At 41.7% G+C, this 18,906-nt stretch overlaps 1 protein-coding gene across 1 annotated transcript; it reads right to left on the reverse strand.

The window, feature by feature from the left end:
* Positions 1–17,585: 17,585 nt before the first annotated feature.
* Positions 17,586–18,652, reverse strand: PRMT6 (protein arginine methyltransferase 6). The gene has a single exon (XM_075287785.1). The coding sequence runs from the start codon at positions 18,606–18,608 to the stop codon at positions 17,586–17,588; it is 1,023 nt and encodes a 340-aa protein (XP_075143886.1). The 5' UTR covers positions 18,609–18,652.
* Between the last annotated feature and the right edge of the window lie 254 nt (positions 18,653–18,906).

The following is an 18,906-nucleotide window of genomic DNA, read 5'->3' on the forward strand; positions in this document are numbered from 1 at the left end:
AAATACGGTTATGACAGAATGTATTTTTCTGTCCAATTCTTTTGATGTGCCCAGGTATAAGATTTGCCAGATTAAATTTTACAACTACATATCTGTGCCAGCACCATTACAATAACATGCACATTGCTGAAGCTGAACATGGATGCTAATGGGGCATCAGGGCTCAGGAATGTCATTTGACAATCATCTTTCCTATGTGGTTAGCTGTAAAAAGTCACTATAGCGATGGCCTGGATATAATATTTTTGATATGCTCTAATTCACAGGTAGGATACGGTAGGTATGTTTACATCTGCATCAGAGATTGCGGATCTACATGCAGGCCAAATTGACAATTACAAACCAATTATTGTCAATGGGATCCCTTGGAATCCATTGGGGTCCATTATTATCAGACCTGTTCATGTTCAGATTTCCATTTTTCTGTTTCTGTTACAGACCATAAAAACAGCCCATATGTGAACTTACTCTTAAGCAGTTAATAAGAAGTGGCTGTAGTAGCACACGAGCAGATAGCAGTCATAGTTTGGCTTTATTCTGATGTATGCCTGCCAATAACTGAGATTATACTTGTCTTGGACCTGTATTTGCTCTGATATTAGGACACTTAATATATTGTTGTAGATATCGGATGCCATTGGAATTGCTAATGAAGCACATTCACAATGCGGTCTAGGAAGACCTCAGTATCTTTTCCCATGTAGGTCAATTGCCATAACATAAAAAAGTAAAGCAAATAGTTCAAGGTAATACCAAAGGTAATTGTTATTTAATGAGGTGACTATAATAGGAATATAAATGAACAGCTTGTTTGTCGTACATTTTTTAAGCAAGAACAAGGCATGTTTGACCCCACATGTAAATCATTGGATTCATTTTCATATTGTGGGTATGAGAACATTCCTTTATTATATAATTTGTTAATACACTGTATACAGGGAAGCAGATCTGGAGGAAGATGTTCCCATAACTCTTGTTCTGCAGCCTGAAGGCTCTGTGCTCTCTTCACTTCCTGGATTTCTCGGCACATTGGTGGACAGAGTTTCACTTGCTCACTATCTGCTATGTTTGCAGTCAGTAATGAGGGATTGGTTGTAAATGCATTACCACAGTATAAAGCTGATGTGGAAACTGATGTAGCAGAGCTGGATTTGAGTCAGCTGCTTGCATTACATACAGAGGTAACAGACTCCTGTTAAGATAGACAGCACAATAATCCCGGAGCTCTCACCTCCCCCCTCCCCTATCTGAGGAGCTCTGTTGCTTGTCAGCCCCTCCCTCCCCCCCTGGGAGCAGGCAGCTATGTCACTTGGGAAATGAGCAGATAAGCCCAGTGGCCCTAGAAACGTAGTGTCAACAATGAAGTGAATAAATTAAGATAGTGGCCAAACAAAGCAGTTTTGATAAAGCAATATATTTAGGAAAAGTCTTAAATCCACATAAACTAGCAGTATAGATAGAATGCTTTTCATGGGACAACCCATTTAAGATGGGCGGTAAAATGACTTGCAGAACTGATTTATTGTACATTAGTAACTGGTACATTTTCTTGCATAGATGGCACTTTGTAGACATTACTACAGTATCTCATTAGGTTTGAGTAAGAAATTGGCCTAGACCTAGATATTTATATAGATTTTTAGGTTTTAGTTCACTGTCGCTAAGTGTTAGAAACCTCTATGGGGGATCCCAGTCTAATCCCATTCACAAACCCTGGTAGGATATGGGTGTGATTGATATCCAAACTATCCTAATTCTCCTAATAGAGGATTTCCAGCTGTTACAGTCATTGTTCTACTTGGACAACTGCCTCTCTGCTTGCGGTCTTTCTGGGAATCTACTGATCCCTGAGGTGTCTGTTACATCAGTGGGTGGCCGGCCATCTAATACTAATAATGCTGTAGCGTGTTATGTAGAATAAAAACCACACTTTGTAGAACCTGTCTGTACTGGTTACTAAAATTGGGTCTTTCCCCATTCAATGATGTCCTCTTTAATGTAAAGGGGTCGTCCAGTTTCAGACAGATATTGCGAGACAAATGTTATTGTTTCTATATTGAAAAGTTATACAGTTTTCCAATATACTTTCTGTATCAATTCCTCATGGCTTTTTGAGATCTCTTGCTGTCATTCTTTGTTTATTTTCAGTGGATACACATCAGTCCATGGTCATGTGATACACAGTCCAGGGTCATGTGATATACAGTCCAGGGTCATGTTATATACAGTTCAGGGTCATGTGATAAATACACATGTGCACAGCTCATTGTAGACACAGCACAGACCTCAGCCTGGTAATGAGCTCTGCCCTTTATCTGCATCACATGACCATGGACAGTCCATTAAATGATCATGGAGTCATGTTTATCTGGAATGAATAACAGCAAGCAGAGATCTAGAAAACATTTGTCTGAAATTGTACAACTCCTTTATTTTGGCTTAAACTGAATATGACATTAGACAACAGTGAATAGAAGGCAAAACCAGGAGAAGGATATATATGTAAAAACTTCTGCAGCTACCGTAGCTTCAAAGCAAATTCATATGGTAACTATTAGAGATGAGTGAACTGATTCGTAATGAACCAGATTCATTTTGAATTTTCCAAAAGTTTCAGGTTCGGTTCAAGGGGTTTACCACCTACAAATAACTATTATACTCAGGAGTCTCCTGAAACTGCGGAGTATAACAAGTTGAAGCTCAAGGGAAATGGGGAAACATAATAAATACTTATACTCACCTTCCCTCAACTCTCCCGGGAGGTCAGAAAGTCCCTGAAGAGGACCCCATGGGATGCCAAAAGGGAGCTCAGAGCAGTATGAGTATATATTATGATTCCACACCTCCCCTGGGCCTCCACTTCTTCTACTCTGTGGTCTGCATTAAGATAGCACTTCTGGTTTGGGCTGAGGAATTGAAACAGGTGAATTAACCTAATAAATATTAGTAAAACAAATCTCATGACTTGAGTTTTGGCCATGGCTGGTATATGTCAGAAATGGAACACAGCATCTTCCAACAGTTATATAATACAAGGTAATCACACTTAGTATCAATGCCTGTATAGGTGAATGCTATTCATCCTGGAGGTGCTGTACGAAAGAACACATACAGGTTCGGCATGCTGCTATACGGGGTCATGGATGTAGAGTTGCCTAAAGGATGGATCCTTTGGGACATTCACAATTCACACTATTTCCCACTGCAAAATGAATGACCTACATATAATTGCCATAGCGTTCTTAAATGGAAATTAGATGTTTGTGAACATATCCAATGGTTTTTGACTAATATTTTTCTTTTCTCTTCAGACACCCACAGGATTTTATGGGACCACAGTATGTACATTGAATTTTATTCTGGTGGACTCCATACTAATCTATGGTTCCATTGGATACTGTATTACAGAGGTATTCATCCTAAGAAACATTGGGGGAGATTTAAAAAAAAAATTATGGTGCCCCATTGTTTGCGCTAAAAACTTCTCCACTCATTTTCTGATTGGCCAGAGTAGGGATCAAGGCAGGCCAGTACATTGAAGCCTTGAACCAACAAATTTACTCTGTTACAACTGAAAATTATGCTAATCCCAAACTGGGATAGAATAAAATTTTGGCGGGCAGGACCTCTGGTCATGTGTCAGAATTATTAACAAGTCAGAGAAATATTTGGGGCCACACGGTGGCTCAGTGGTTAGCACTGCAGCCTTGCATCACTGGAGTCCTGGTGTTCAAATCCTGCCAAGGGCAAAAAACCATCTGCAAGGAGTTTGTATGGTCCCCGTGTTTGCATGGATTTCCATCCCATATTCCAAAGACATACTGACAGGGAAAAATGTACATTGTCAGCTCTATGTGGGGCTCACAATCTACATTAAAATATATATATATATATATATATATTTGTGGGGCATTTGCCAACAACACTCACAGTATTAAGACAACAGTAACAATTTTACAATAGTAAATTCTGCAAATTATTTCAAGGAAAGAGTATTTCTGATATACAAAGCACCATGGACGTATGGAGTCAGAAGCATAACTTGAAGCTCCAGGGTCCCAATTCAAAATCGGCAATAGGTCACCTACCTGTCTTGTGCCTTTTGGAACAGTGGTATAGTTTACGCAAAAGAGGGACCTTTGGGGCTCCATCAAGGTCCAGGGCCAAAAGAGTGACTATTATCTCTGCACCCCCCTGTAACTACAGCCCTGTATGAAGTGCTACAATAGTATGGAGCCTAAGGTCCCGTTCATATGGGGCTAGGGACCGCATATTTTGACTTGATTTTGACGTGGGAAGCTGCGTCAGAATAGGACCAAAATGCGCCTGTCGCGATTGTCAAGGCTTCTGACAGTCGAAGCTTCCTAAATGAATGGGCCTAGTCCGGAGGGTGCTGTTGTGAGGCGGACGCCGTGGCTGAATCAGCTGCGGAATCTGCTTGAAGAAAGGGCAGCTCGTTAATCTTTCCCGCTAGTGGGAACAAACCGCTAGCGGAAAAAAGAACTGTAGCGGATTTTGAGGAGGATTCAGCGCCAAAATCCGTCCCCTGTTGCCCCATGTGAACGAGCCCTTAGGGAATTCCACGTACCCCATATACAGCCTCTTGATTCCTTAGGCATGATGCATAACATAATAAAGGAGTCATTTATTAAATTACTTTTCCAGGTCGCTAAGGCTAAAAATCTGTAACTTCACAACTTTACCAGCACTAAAGTTACAAAATCACATACTGTTCATATTTAATGTTATGTCTAAACATAAGTTGACCCAGAAGATGCACTTAGTGCTTTAAGTTCATGTAAGTATAATCCATAATCAGCCAGGAAAATATATTTCACATAATTTAGAAACATAAACTGCTGGAAAAGTAAAATCTCACATAATGACTATATTCAGAATGTATCCGGAACAAAACATTACATAAATCATATACAGTCCTATGAAAAAGTTTGGGCACCCCTATTAATCTTAATCATTTTTTGTTCTAAATATTTTGGTGTTTGCAACAGCCATTTCAGTTTGATATATCTAATAACTGATGGACACAGTAATATTTCAGGATTGAAATGAGGTTTATTGTACTAACAGAAAATGTGCAATATGCATGAAACCAAAATTTGACCGGTGCAAAAGTATGGGCACCCTTATCATTTTATTGATTTGAATTCCCCTAACTACTTTTTACTGACTTACTGAAGCACAAAATTGGTTTTGTAACCTCAGTGAGCTTTGAACTTCATAGCCAGATGTATCCAATCATAAGAAAAGGTATTTAAGGTGGCCAATTGCAAGTTGATCTCCTATTTGAATCTCCTCTGAAGAGTGGCATCATGGGCTACTCAAAACAACTCTCAAATGATCTGAAAACAAAGATTGTTCAACATAGTTGTTCAGGGGAAGGATACAAAAAGTTGTCTCAGAGATTTAACCTGTCAGTTTCCACTGTGAGCAACATAGTAAGGAAATGGAAGACCACAGGGACAGTTCTTGTTAAGCCCAGAAGTGGCAGGCCAAGAAAAATATCAGAAAGGCAGAGAAGAAGAATGGTGAGAACAGTCAAGGACAATCCACAGACCACCTCCAAAGAGCTGCAGCATCATCTTGCTGCAGATGGTGTCACTGTGCATCGGTCAACTATACAGCGCACTTTGCACAAATAGAAGCTGTATGGGAGAGTGATGAGAAAGAAGCCGTTTCTGCACGTACGCCACAAATAGAGTTGCCTGAGGTATGAAAAAGCACATTTGGACAAGGCAGCTTCATTTTGGAAACAAAAATTGAGTTGTTTGGTTATAAAAAAAAGGCGTTATGCATGGCGTCCAAAAAGAAACAGCATTCCAAGAAAAACACATGCTACCCACTGTAAAATTTGGTGGAGGTTCCATCATGCTTTGGGGCTGTGTGGCCAATGCCGGCATCGGGAATCTTGTTAAAGTTGAGAGTCGCATGGATTCCACTCAGTATCAGCAGATTCTTGAGAATAATGTTCAAGAATCAGTGACGAAGTTGAAGTTACGCCGGGGATGGATATTTCAGCAAGACAATGATCCAAAACACCGCTCCAAATCCTCAGGCATTCATGCAGAGGAACAATTACAATGTTCTGGAATGGCCATCCCAGTCCCCAGACCTGAATATCATTGAACATCTGTGGGATGATTTGAAGCGGGCTGTCCATGCTCGGCGACCATCTAACTTAACTGAACTTGAATTGTTTGTCCAAAATACCTTTATCCAGGATCCAGGAACTGATTAAAAGCTACAGGAAGCGACTAGAGGCTGTTATCTTTGCAAAAGGAGGATCTACTAAATATTAATGTCACTTTTTTGTTGAGGTGCCCATACTTTTGCACCGGTCAAATTTTGGTTTAATGCATATTGCGCATTTTCTGTTAGTACAATAAACCTCATTTCAATCCTGAAATATTACTGTGTCCATCAGTTATTAGATATATCAAACTGAAATGGCTGTTATAAACACCAAAATATTTAGAACTAAAAATAATTAAGATTAATAGGGGTGCCCAAACTTTTTCACAGGACTGTACACAAAGAGGTTAGCGGGTCTTCACAGTTCAGAGACCATGGGAGAACTTTACTACTCAGTCTGACTGTAAAGATATAATAAAGACCATGCAATATGGCAGGGTGTGAGTAATCTGGGCTCCGTCCTAGGACCTGATTATCCTGCGCTTATCCTGAGTCCCGCTGGAGCCTGGATATCTGGGCTTGCTCCATACTGCTGGCTCAGACTTTAGACGAGTTCAGATGATCACCCAGATATGCAATCATGTAGGAGGACTGAGCAGTGGCCTCCCTCGATGCCACCAAGACATTTGACTCAGTTGAATGTCCTTTTCTTCTATATGTACTTGGGCGTTTCGCCTTTGGAGAAGTGGATATCACTAATCTACTGATCATCCAGGGCATTCCTATCTTTAAATGGTGCACTGTCCCCCTCATTCTCTCTCCACAGGGTCAGAGTACAGGATTGCCCCCTGTTCCCGATGCTATTTAGGCTGGTGGTGGAACCCCTAGCAATGATACGGATTGACCCAATATACAAAGGGATAGTGATATTCACAAGGCTTTCTATGCAGATGACCTGCTTCTATTCACGGATGACCCAATCCATACTGTCTCCAGAATCATGTAATTAATTGACCAATTTTGGTAGATTCTCAATTTGGTATATTCTAATAGCCCACATTAACAGGGTATAATTGCTGTCTATAGTATCGCTTATCATCATACTATAGACAGCAATTATACCCTGTTAATTTGGGCTATTAAATTTAACTTAAATTAAATGTAACTTAAATTTAACTCTATATGCAATATATAACTTTTTTTGACCAGTATCAGATTCCAGTGGCATCTTATTTAGCTGAATGTTTGACTTAGTAGCCATTTATAAGGGAGGAGAGTATTGTTTACTCTCCCTGATTTTACTATCCCCACGAGGCTACAAACTCTCCTCAACCAACTATTAGTAGGGAGAAGCTGCTAGCGGCTAAGGGGTCCGAGTGGTATCGGCTGTAGTCACAGCTAGCTGCCTCCATCTTAAGGCAGTTGTATCATATCAGGAGACTTCTTGTGGAAAATACATGCTCTGCTTAGGATCCTGCCACTGGTGATAGGTCATAGACAGCAATTCCACCCTGCTAATTTGGGTATTTATCACTATAAGCTGTGACATATGACTTTTTTTGACCAGGGTCAGATACCAATAGCATTCTATATACATTTTTGAGTTTGCATTAGGCGCTATATACCTCTTCATGAGTAATCAAGTTTTAGGTATGGGGTGCCCTGCCCTTGTCTGTGACAGGCAGAATTAATCTTATTAAAATGGCATTGCTCCCCAAGTGTCTATATTTGTTGGAACATGCATGTCAGTGTCATGTGTCAGTGCCACTCCTAATGATTCCGTTTATCTAGGGTAGCTTCAAGTCTAAGCTACACCTCTCCACGTTACAATGCCCTAAGCAGATAGGTGTAGCAGTCTTGCCAGATCTGTTTCTACACTATTTAGCACTCCAACTACGTTATATCAGATGCTGGCCTTTGTCTGACCCACTCCCAGGTCTCGAAGCTCACCTAGCCTGAGCCTGACCCATCTGTGGCCAGTAGTAGAGAACCTACGACTGTTTAAGGGGAGATTGCTGACTCTACAAACATTGGTGGGACAGATATGGAGACATGCAAAGTGGGCGGCTGACTACATAGTTACAAGATGACCAGGCATCTTTTCCGTGGCTGACTTATATGATCAGAATTTCTCTAAGATGTTTGGCTCTATATGTACATCTTATGCTGTTCCCAGATGGCAATTTTTTAGTTATCTCCAAATTCAACATGCCCTCTATGTCTAATTCCCACAGCCCAATATCTGGATTTCTACGTACCTGCTTATTGGAGTGATCTGCTCTCAGGGGCCTTGGGGATTGATTTAAGGCTTGTATATATATTTAATGAGGGTCAAGGTGTCCCTGGAAGACTCATCTGCCCTAACATGATGGTACAACTACATTCCTAATCTCACAAATTAAATCTTTCATGAGGTCCTAGAATCCGCCCAGTATGTTTGCACCTCCGCTAATAACAAGCCAATACAGACCTACCTAATACACCATAGCTATCTGCTGCTCCCCCCATCCCCCTGGTCTCCACAAGATAGGACAATTGTCACACACTGGTTATCTCCAATATCCATGACTATACTCTAATATTTGGCAGATGATATGGGATTGTCCTGTTGTACAAATATGGAAAGTGGCTGTGGTTTTCCTGTCTGGAGTATTGAGAATACCACCCTGTCTCTCATCAAATATTTGCTTCTCAGATGAAGAGGCCTACTTACACCACCCAAGAATCTTTCTGCAGGAATCCCCATTTATGGCCAGAAAGGCAATAGCTCTATGATGGATGGTCCTGTGCCCTATCCTTGTAGAAGAAAATGGTCAACTCTATTCTTCAATTTAAAGTCCCCCAAAAAGTCCATAAAGTTTGGATACTTGATGTGATTCCATATTGAACAGCCCTGCACTCATTAGTGGCCTAGATTTTGTGGACATAGGAGTTTCCACAACCTCTATAATGGATGTTGTATCTTTTACCTTGATGTAATTATAAGCATGGTAGCTCAACTTTCTGTGATACGCTTTATTTCCATGTGCTGTGATACCTATACACTAACAATGCATGACTGTACCTTACTATTCCCTAAGTGACTAGGTACTTCATCTATATGGACACCAACTGATTCGGCTACTATGGACTTAAGGCAGTGACAAAACTGATCATTGAACAAAACAATATACCAAAATACTAATAACATAAAGTCTGGGATATAGCCCAATATGCCTTTCCGTGTAGAGAGTGTTTTTTCAATCACAACCACATATAGGTCTAGGGACAAATGGCATTTAATAGGATAATGTGTTTGTATCACGCTGGAGTCCAACAATGTTACATAAACTTTAGCGTAACATATCACGGCATACCCTATGTTGGAGCCAGGTACTTTTGGTTTTTTTGGAAACAAAAACACTCAGAGAAAGTTACCAAGTGTCTTAAGACATCTAGACACAAAAGACACACCCTGAGATAAAATCGATTGACACACACAGACTCATGATAAAATATTGGAAGACTTCCGCACACAATCTCTATAATCTGATGACAATACGTGCTATAAATAGAGATGGGCAAGACTCCCAAGATTCGTTTTGGGTTGGGGTGGCTCAGGTCCTTAATTAGTTTCAGGTTGAACAAGTTTGGATAGAATCGGAAGTGAAATTATTATACTCTGGGATTTCTTCAGACCCCAGAATATAATAAGTGGAGGCCAAGGGAAGGTGTAAAAACATTTATACTCACCTTCCATCACTTCTTTTGGACTTCCTTGTGACGTCCAGCTGTCTCTCTCTTGGACTCCTCAGTGATGTCATGTGCCCTGGGGTATTTAAAGGGGACATGCGGGGGTATTATTAATTTCCTGGGGATTTCTATATTAAAATTTTATAACGGAGGTAAAAGCAAGATTGAGACATTGTGTAGGTAAAGATAATATGGGTCGGTGACTAGAAAATGGAGGAGTCAAAGATGTGGTGCAAACCTTACAGAGACAAGTCACAGGTGTAAGAAGTGGTCATGGCGGTCCAGATGGGAGAGATGAGAAATGAGAACGATCACAGTGAGTAGCGTCACCTATAGGCAGCTACATTGTTCTTGTACTGTATTTACTTAAATAGTCTTTACAGATCTGTGTAGAGCCTTTACATACGGTTACCATATAGTGATAGTGTTGGTATACCTGAGATGGGGGCCCACTTGAATGTGTTTGACCCCGACTCCCCCCACCCCGTGCTTGAACCCTAGCTACGCCTCTGGTCACCTCAAACATTTCTAAGAAATAGTCCCATTCATCTACTGCTTGTGATTAAATATCCCTAGTGACCCCTTAAACGTGCTACTAGCAGGGTGACAGGGAGTGCAGTTTATATTTATGCTGATGGTAATGGAGTTACTTGACTGACAAATCCAAAAAGGATCATAATATTTTATATACTGTGATGAAACTGTAAAAATCTGCAACTATTCTAATATCAAGTTCAGGACTGAGGCCACATTCTGACGTGAATGCAGCACTCTATGATAGCCTCAGAGCTTTGGATGTGCAGAATTAGTGTACATCTGTGAAGGCTTAGTCTAGTATCGAGAGTGCCATTAGACCAATCTCTTGTGATCTTTCTAAGGCTACTTGTATCAGACCCCCATGATTCTACTTAACACAGCTTAGACTGCCATAGAAGCCACTATTAAGGTAAGTATTGCACACCAGAACTACTATCTTTTCAAAATAAGAGTTTATAAGTACCTAGAAGTATTAGATCAGTAAACGTCCATTAAAGTAAAGGCTTACCTGTACACATTTTCCACTGCTGTCCATTTTGATAGAAGCCTTCCCTCTGTATAATCTGATACTCTTTTTTTTCTCCCTAACTGATTTGAGCCCCACATTATACTACTGCGACACCCTTGTTTGTGGCCTCACATTTAACACTGTAAGGCTAAGGCCCCATGTTGCTGAAACACAACTTTTTTTGTTGCAAATTTTGTTGCGGTTTTTTGAGCCAAAGCCGGGACTAGTTTAATTAGAAGATAGAAGTATAAGAGCTTTCTATATATTTTCTGATTCCACATGTAGTCACAAAAACACAACAAAATCTGCAACGAAAAAAAAGGGGGCAACATGGTGGCTCAGTGGTGAGCACTGCAGCCTTGCAGCGCTGGAGTCCTGGGTTCAAATCCCACCAGGACCAACATCTGCAAGGAGTTTGTATGTTCTACTCGTGTTTGTGTGGATTTCCTCCCATTCTACAAAGACATACTTAAGTGAAAAAAAAGAAAACTAAAAAAAATGCACATTGTGATCCCAATATGGGGCTCACAATCTACACTTAAAAAAAAAAAAAATCCGCAATAAAAAAAGCTATGTTTCCACAACGTGGGGACTTAGCCTTAAGGCTGAGGCCCCACGGGCCATAAACACAGCACTAAAGCGCTGCAGGAAGAATCGCTGCATGAACGCATTGTGGTTCTTTCTGCAGCGCTTTTAAGAGAAAGTTCACAGAGTTTTTCTCTGCGAACTTTCTCTTAACATTTTATCTATGGGAAAGCCTCCGGCGTTTCCGTAGACATAATTGACATGCTGCGATTTGCAAAGCCGCAATGGCTTTGCAAATCGCAGCGTGTCTGCGCTGCGATCTTTTCCGCAAAGTGGGGATGGGATTCACATGAATCCCATCCACTTTGCCTGCACTGTACAAGGCCACGATTTTTCCCGCTGCGGGAAAATCATGGCGTTTACGTCCTGTGAGGCCCCAGCCTAAAGGGGTTTTCCCATCTCAGTGTTTCAGCTTTGCCTGCTGTCTCTTCTTCTCACTTCCTGTATTTCTCTCCCCTCCCACTTGCTGAAAGGATACTATGAAGTATCACATTACTTATGAAGATCAGGTAATATACACATACTATAGAGAATTATCTGTGAGTTTACATAGAGAAATAACAGACTCATCAGCAAACTGCAATTAGCTGAACTTATTGTCCTGCCTCCAGAGCAGTGAGTGACATCACTTGACCTATCTCACAGGTCCATGGTTATAGCAAGGCTGTATAAATAATGGGAGAAATAAGTTCATATAGCAGGCAAACAAAGCAACATTTCTCAAGCAACATATTTAGGAAAAGTCTTGAATTTACATAAGCTACCAGAATAGATAGGATCTTTGAGATGGGACAACCCCTTTAAAGAGTGAACCAAGTCAATTAGAAAGAGATTGGACCTAAATTTTCCAAAAGTTTCAGATTTAAACTGAACCTGAAACTTTTGGATTTTGCCACCCACAAAACACTATTATATGCTGGGGTCTCCTCAAACTACAGAGCAAGTAGAGGCCCAGGGGATGTGACTAAAAATAGCAAACTGTTATATTCACCTTGCCTCACTTTCCCTTGGCATCCAGAGGTCTCCCAACATCCTCTGCAGGCATCTTCCAGCATATGACTGAGGAGACATGTCCTAGTTACCACTGAAGCTTGTGATTGGGCCTCAGCGGTCACTTGGGGCATGCTGATGTCATTACATTGTGTGCCCCCAGGCCTCAGTAGTGACACTGGGCAAATGACCTCAGTTAGAGGCTAGAAGAAAAAAAACAAGGTGTCTATAACAGTTTGATATTTTCACTCACCTCCTTTAGGCTTCCACGTCTTATACTCTGGTGTCTGAGGAGAAATCAGTTTGAAAAAATTAGCAATGATGTTAAACTCCTATCCAGTGCCAGTAGTGTGGGGAAGTTAGCTCGGTAAAAGCAGTGGTGCGGACCCAAACAGTCAAGACTGGGACACAAAATGTGCAGCAAACCGGTTTGTTTAGGAAAAACCTTGATTTTAGGCATAAAATAAATAAATCGCCTCTCCTGTTTAAACTATCCATGGACTCACTTCACTTATTACCACTAAGCTTCAGAGAGATGGCATTGAAATGAATATTCTAGCTTTTGTGGGTGATATCCTATTAGTTGTTAGCAATCCTTAAGCCCTTCCCAACATCAGCCATACAATTACGGTGGATACCGGGTCTGTAAAGCAGAACTGTAATGCTGGTCATGGGCATTGTAGTCCGATGTGCCTTACCAAAGTAGAAAAGATTCCCCCGGAGCTGGTATCCACTGGCCTAATACCTTTGTCATTGTAGGCCAGCTCTCATGTGGTGAGATCACATGAATTGACCTGTTCCTATGACAGCTGGGAGCCTTATGAAGACTTCTAGGCTTGCCATAGATATATTACTATTGAGGCCGGACAGAAGCTAAAAATTTTGTTTGCAAACTATTGGATTTTTGTTAAGGGGTTACAATGTAAATAAAACAGATGCACTTTCTCTTGAATTTCACTGCATTCTGAATTTTTTTTCCAGCTTCCCAGTACATTGTACAGAATAATAAATGGTACCAGTATGAAGAACAATTTGTCCTACAAAAATGATGACCAAATATGGCTTAGTAAACACAAAAATAAAAAAAGTTATGGGGTTTGGACAGCAGAGAGTCATAATCAAAAATAGAAAAATGACTCTGACGGGAAGGGGTTAATCATCTCTTTTTCCCCTATTGGCAGAGTTGGATAAGGTGGATTGGTTATCGGGATAAACCCTGAAACTCAACAAAATAGAGGTCCTGCAATTGTGTGGTCCGTCTCATCTCAAATATCTGGGTGTACGGATAACTATATCACCACATTATATTCTAATAATATCTCCCTCTACATTAGAGAGCCGGAACATATGTCAATGGAGGAATCAATTTCCCTAATATGAATACCTTTAACACAGCATCTATGTCACATTGTAGTTGATTTGCTCCATGGGACTTCTGGCGACCCAATGCTCCTTACTTAACCATCTTCACCTTCCATATGATAATCTATTACCAGAGGTAAAATTAAACTTGCTTCTATTGTCTACATGAAAGGATGGCGCCGAGTGTGACAGGGGCTTAGGCCTGCTTGTATCTGACCCTAATGTCAAACCCCATTTTCCTGAAAGAACAGGCCGGACTAAAGGCAAGCCTTAAAAGGGAGGCCTGCATGACTCTGCCTATGCAGGAGAGAACATAGAGAGGACAGGAAGGGGTTAAATTGGCCGTTAATGCAGACTGTTGTCAAGGGGAGGGGCCAAGGGGAAGGGGGGTTTATAAGGAAAAGGGCGCGAAGCCCAGGCTGGTCTGGAGGAGACAGCATAGTGTCAAGCCCCCACCCACCTGCCCTCTTCTTCGTTTGTTTCCTTGTGGGGTTAGTTTGTCACAGTGGCTGTTGGCGGGGGGGGGGGGGGGGTCCTCGGAGTTGGGGGAACAGGAAAGTGGTGTTGGTGGGGAGGGCCCTGTGGGAGGGGCTGGACTCCTCAGGACTTTGTGGATTGGTGGTTGATTTATATCAGGCATAAAAGATAGTTGAACACCTAGGAACAATAACAATTTGCTGCCCTCGAGACTTTACACGGCTGGGGGCAATTGTCCTGGTGCTAACGGAACTGATGTTGGGATTATAATAGTTTGACGGGTTTTGGGCTCCGAGGACCGCCTACGTCAGTTATATTGAGAAAACAAGTTTTAGTGCCTATTGGCTTAATTGGGGCTTAGGCATGGTGGGCACTTGAGAGGTTATACATGTTGGTTTATGTTAATTTATGTATACGTAAATAAAAGCCTGCTGTGGCCAATAAATCCATTCCTGGCTCCTGTGGTTTTTCTAGGGATTGACTTGCACATGCCTAAGTCATGGCCATCCCCATGATAACCATATTGATGGCCTTACTTCAATTATCTCACTTTATACATCTTGACGACAGGCTAGTGCTATCCCTAGAACAAGATTTTGGCCAAATACCCAGATATCCTTTTCTTACATTTCCTCCAGGGCCCTTCAGGGCTATGTAAACACTGTTCTATCATGACTGACACCAGTTGACTGGAATCCACAAGTACTGAGATGGTTCAATTGTCCAAAAGACCCTAAAGGCCAGATCACAATCAATTATTAATTCCTCCATATTCCCCAAGACTACATGACCTCCCATGCTCCTTTCACTAAGTGGGTGCTGGACAATCTCAACTTAACTTAAAGAGCCATATTGGTTCTTTCCTCAGTGAGATTTCTCGAAATGAGATATAATAGCATATCACAGATATTAATTTTAGCCCCCTCAAGGGGTATAAGATGGAACTCTATATGGCTTCGGCCCGTTTTAAAGGCCAAGCCCCAGGAAATTAAATTATGTAATTGTTTAGGGCCATGCCCTATTATTCCCAAACTATGGGATCATACTTGACAGTTTACCACGACTCACCTCTCTAATTTCTTATATAGTTCTCCTCTGTGGGCCATCTTTGGCTATTCAGACCAAGACAAATATTAGTGTGCCAGGCAAGTCTGAGATTATTACATTACATCTCAGCAGCTGGAGTAAAGGCAATCCTGCAGACATGGTTTCGTCCTGATACCCCTCCCTTTAAATTGATCCTAGATAAGCTCTTTTATGTTTGGAGAATGGATTGGGCAGAATCTTCACTTAACAAGGGCAGTGTGGTGTGACTTTTCTATGACACAGTGTATACAGATTGATGTTAGGATGTGTTTCCAATCCACTATGTGGTATCAGGAGAGGGCACTAATGGAGACATCCCATTGTAGCGATTGCCTTATTGATTAATTTGTTTGTTCGCGGCCTCTTATTGGTTTACGTGTAGGGGTAGTTGGAAGGGCCCAGGTGACTGATGGATCCTGGGGGCATTGACCTACTCTGGGGATGTGCAACAATTGGGGCTGGAATGTTCCTCAAGGGTGGGGATGTCTGGGATGATATAGTGGGCGCCTATTTTCTCAGATTTATATCCTGCACTATAATTTCTGATTATAAGGAGAAACATTTTATTGTTATCTCTATCTTGCCTTCTCTACCACTCCTTATTCACCCTATTCCTACCCCCTATTTTATTTCCTATGTTTTATAAGTTGTAAGCCGATGGCTGGTTAGGTAATGGAGGGGGTGTACATCTCACCCAGACTACTAAGGTGGGTGAGATGAGAAAACTCCAGAAGGAATGTTTGTTCTCAGCAGACAACTTTCGTCTGCTGAGCATTTTGGTAAATGCTCAGTAATGGGCTGGATTTTTAGGAATGGCAGGTAAGTTGGTAGTGGGACCTGTCATGTCATTCCACCCCCCTCCAGCCCACACTTTGGGGATGTTCCAGCAGCGACTCAGCTGCAGAGAGTCTGCTCATTAAGGGAGCTTAAGAAGCCAGCTCCAGTAGCAGACTTTGGGCAGAGCTTGGCTGGAGAGTGAAAGAGAGAGGTCATATTTTTGGAGCTGTGTCCTGAATGACTCAACTGGCTTTTGATTTCTGTTATTCTAGGTGAGGTAACCTATTCTATGTTTAGTTAGAGCCTAGCCGGGCAGGTATTTATTTTTGTATTGTTTCCTTTTGTTGCTGCACTGCCTTTTTGAGTGAAAATAAAACTCTACCTTTGTTTGGGACTAAAGAAACTGGACTTGTGTGTCTATGCCACCCCACCTAGCAACCCCAGACCCTGACAAAGTTAATTAAAAATGTTAATAAAAAAAAGTAAAAAAAAAATATTGTTCATAAAGAATTATTGGTTCACATCCAGAGTACTGCACATGCTGGGAATATCTACTAATATATATATCAAAGATATAGGCTATAATACTCCTGATTTTTTTTGGCACACATTCAGATGGTTTTCATATGCATTTTTATTTCCCTGTATTGAAGAGTTTAGCTTATTAGGCCAGGATCACCCAGCAGAAAATAAGGAGGAATTGATGGTAAATAACAGCAGAGATTCGGCTTTCTTCTATAGCAGCCTGCACTGAATTCACAGAACACGTATTATAAACATTGTGTGAACTGAGCCTAGTGTAACTCTATTACGCTATCCATTGTCCTGGTCCATTGGAGTACCAGAACAGAGATGAGTGAGTACTGTTCGGATCAGCTGATCCGAACAGCACGCTCGCATAGAAATGAATGGACGTAGCCGGCACACGGGGGGTTAAGCGGCCGGCCGCCGTCAAAGCGGAAGTACCAGGTGCATTCATTTCTATGGAGTGTGCTGTTCGGATCGGCTGATCCGAACAGTACTCGCTCATCTCTATACCAGAACAATGGACAGATGGACTCCGTTACACACAGAGCCCGACAGACCTCATTGACTGTAATGGGATCCGTTGTTTTAAAACTGAATGTTCCAATGTAGTATCCGGCGCAGAAGTGAACTAAGTCAAAAGAATCGACAGTATATATATATATATATATATATATATATATACATACAAGAAATCACAGGCGGATGATTGCTATCTATAGGTGTATCACTGACTGAGCAATATATACATACACACACTCACAAGTAATACACATGGGTGACTAAACATAAAATAAGAAGATTCTTTTTAATGTTTCAATTCGGAAAGTTTTTTTTAATGTAAACTTCTGTTACATTAACTCCCCATCTGGAAAATCTTGGTCCTGCACATTCCTCCTCCAATGGAGTAGTTGAGAGTAACACTTAAATGCCTGGGGTTGTTTTCTGCAGGTGCCATTTTGATGTCCCCTGTAATATTTGTGTCCTGTTCTACTTGAACCTCTTCATCCAGGTATAGGATAGTTTGTTTCCAATGTGTTTCTTCGCCATATGGTGACGTAGACAAAGTGATACGATTTTCTCCTGGGAAAATGACAGTAAACCAGAGAGCAAAGCCGTGCATTAAAGAGGACCCAAAGCAGCAGAACTGGAAGGAACCAGTAATGTTTCCAATGTCCTCCAGGGTGGCGCTGCTGAGATCTAGAGTGGCAAACTTTATAGGATGCGAGAGCACATGCTCAGGGTACACCGAACAGACAGCCATATCTTTACCCATGATACATTTTCTGGCAAAAGACTGTACACAAGCCATATCAACTCCATACATGTCTTTGACTTCACTCCAAAAGTCCAAGCGGCTCTCCACAGTGCTTTCATTTACAGGGGCTATGAACACATCAGCGCAGGAGGGGAAAATGAGTCCCCCTGGCTTCAGCCATCTATCCCGGGCATACAGGACTGAGCTCAACATTGACTCATACATAAGTCCATATCCCATCCATTCGCTAACAATGGCATCTACTTGCCCAGGTATCTCAGCGTTTTCCACTGTACTGTTGATCACTTCCACGCGCCCCTCCATCTTGTTCTCTTTCACCACCTCACATGCCAGCTGGGACACTGCACTGGCTTCTACTGCATACACTTTACTAGCACCAGCCTGGGCACAGAAAATACTGAGGATGCCAGTGCCGGCACCCACGTCCAGTACGGTTTTGCCAAGTAAGGCATTATGATTGCGGTTAATGGCCAACCTATAGGCATGTGTGCGCACAGTGTCTGAGAGCATTTCCTCATGGACAGTGATGTCTGAGTAGCACTGGAAATACTCTTTGTCTTGCTCATTCCGGTCATATCTTCTCTTTTTAGGGAATGCCATGCTTGTAGCTTGCAGCGTGAGCTCAGTCTGGCTGCAAGGGCTGTGTGTGCTGCACATTTCCGGAGAGATCTGATTGGGCGCCAGCTGCTTCCTGCCCACCCCCTCCTGTTTTGCTTTCACTTTGCTCTGTTCCACATGTGCAGCCCCTCCCCATCTCTTTCAATTCTCTCCCAGCTCACGTTTAACCCTCTCCTCCCTTCTCTTCACACTGAGACTTGTCTGCACAGCCCTGGATCTGCAGCGAGCCCTGTAATCCTATTTCATACCATCAACCTAAATGAAAATACATAAGCGGTGA

The sequence above is a fragment of the Leptodactylus fuscus genome, chromosome 9 (assembly GCF_031893055.1).
Source record: "Leptodactylus fuscus isolate aLepFus1 chromosome 9, aLepFus1.hap2, whole genome shotgun sequence".
Lineage (NCBI taxonomy): Eukaryota > Metazoa > Chordata > Amphibia > Anura > Leptodactylidae > Leptodactylus > Leptodactylus fuscus.

Bases quoted from the DNA above. Each gene is read 5' to 3' on its own strand.
- PRMT6 (XM_075287785.1), bottom strand. From the start codon at position 18,608: ATGGCATTCCCTAAAAAGAGAAGATATGACCGGAATGAGCAAGACAAA.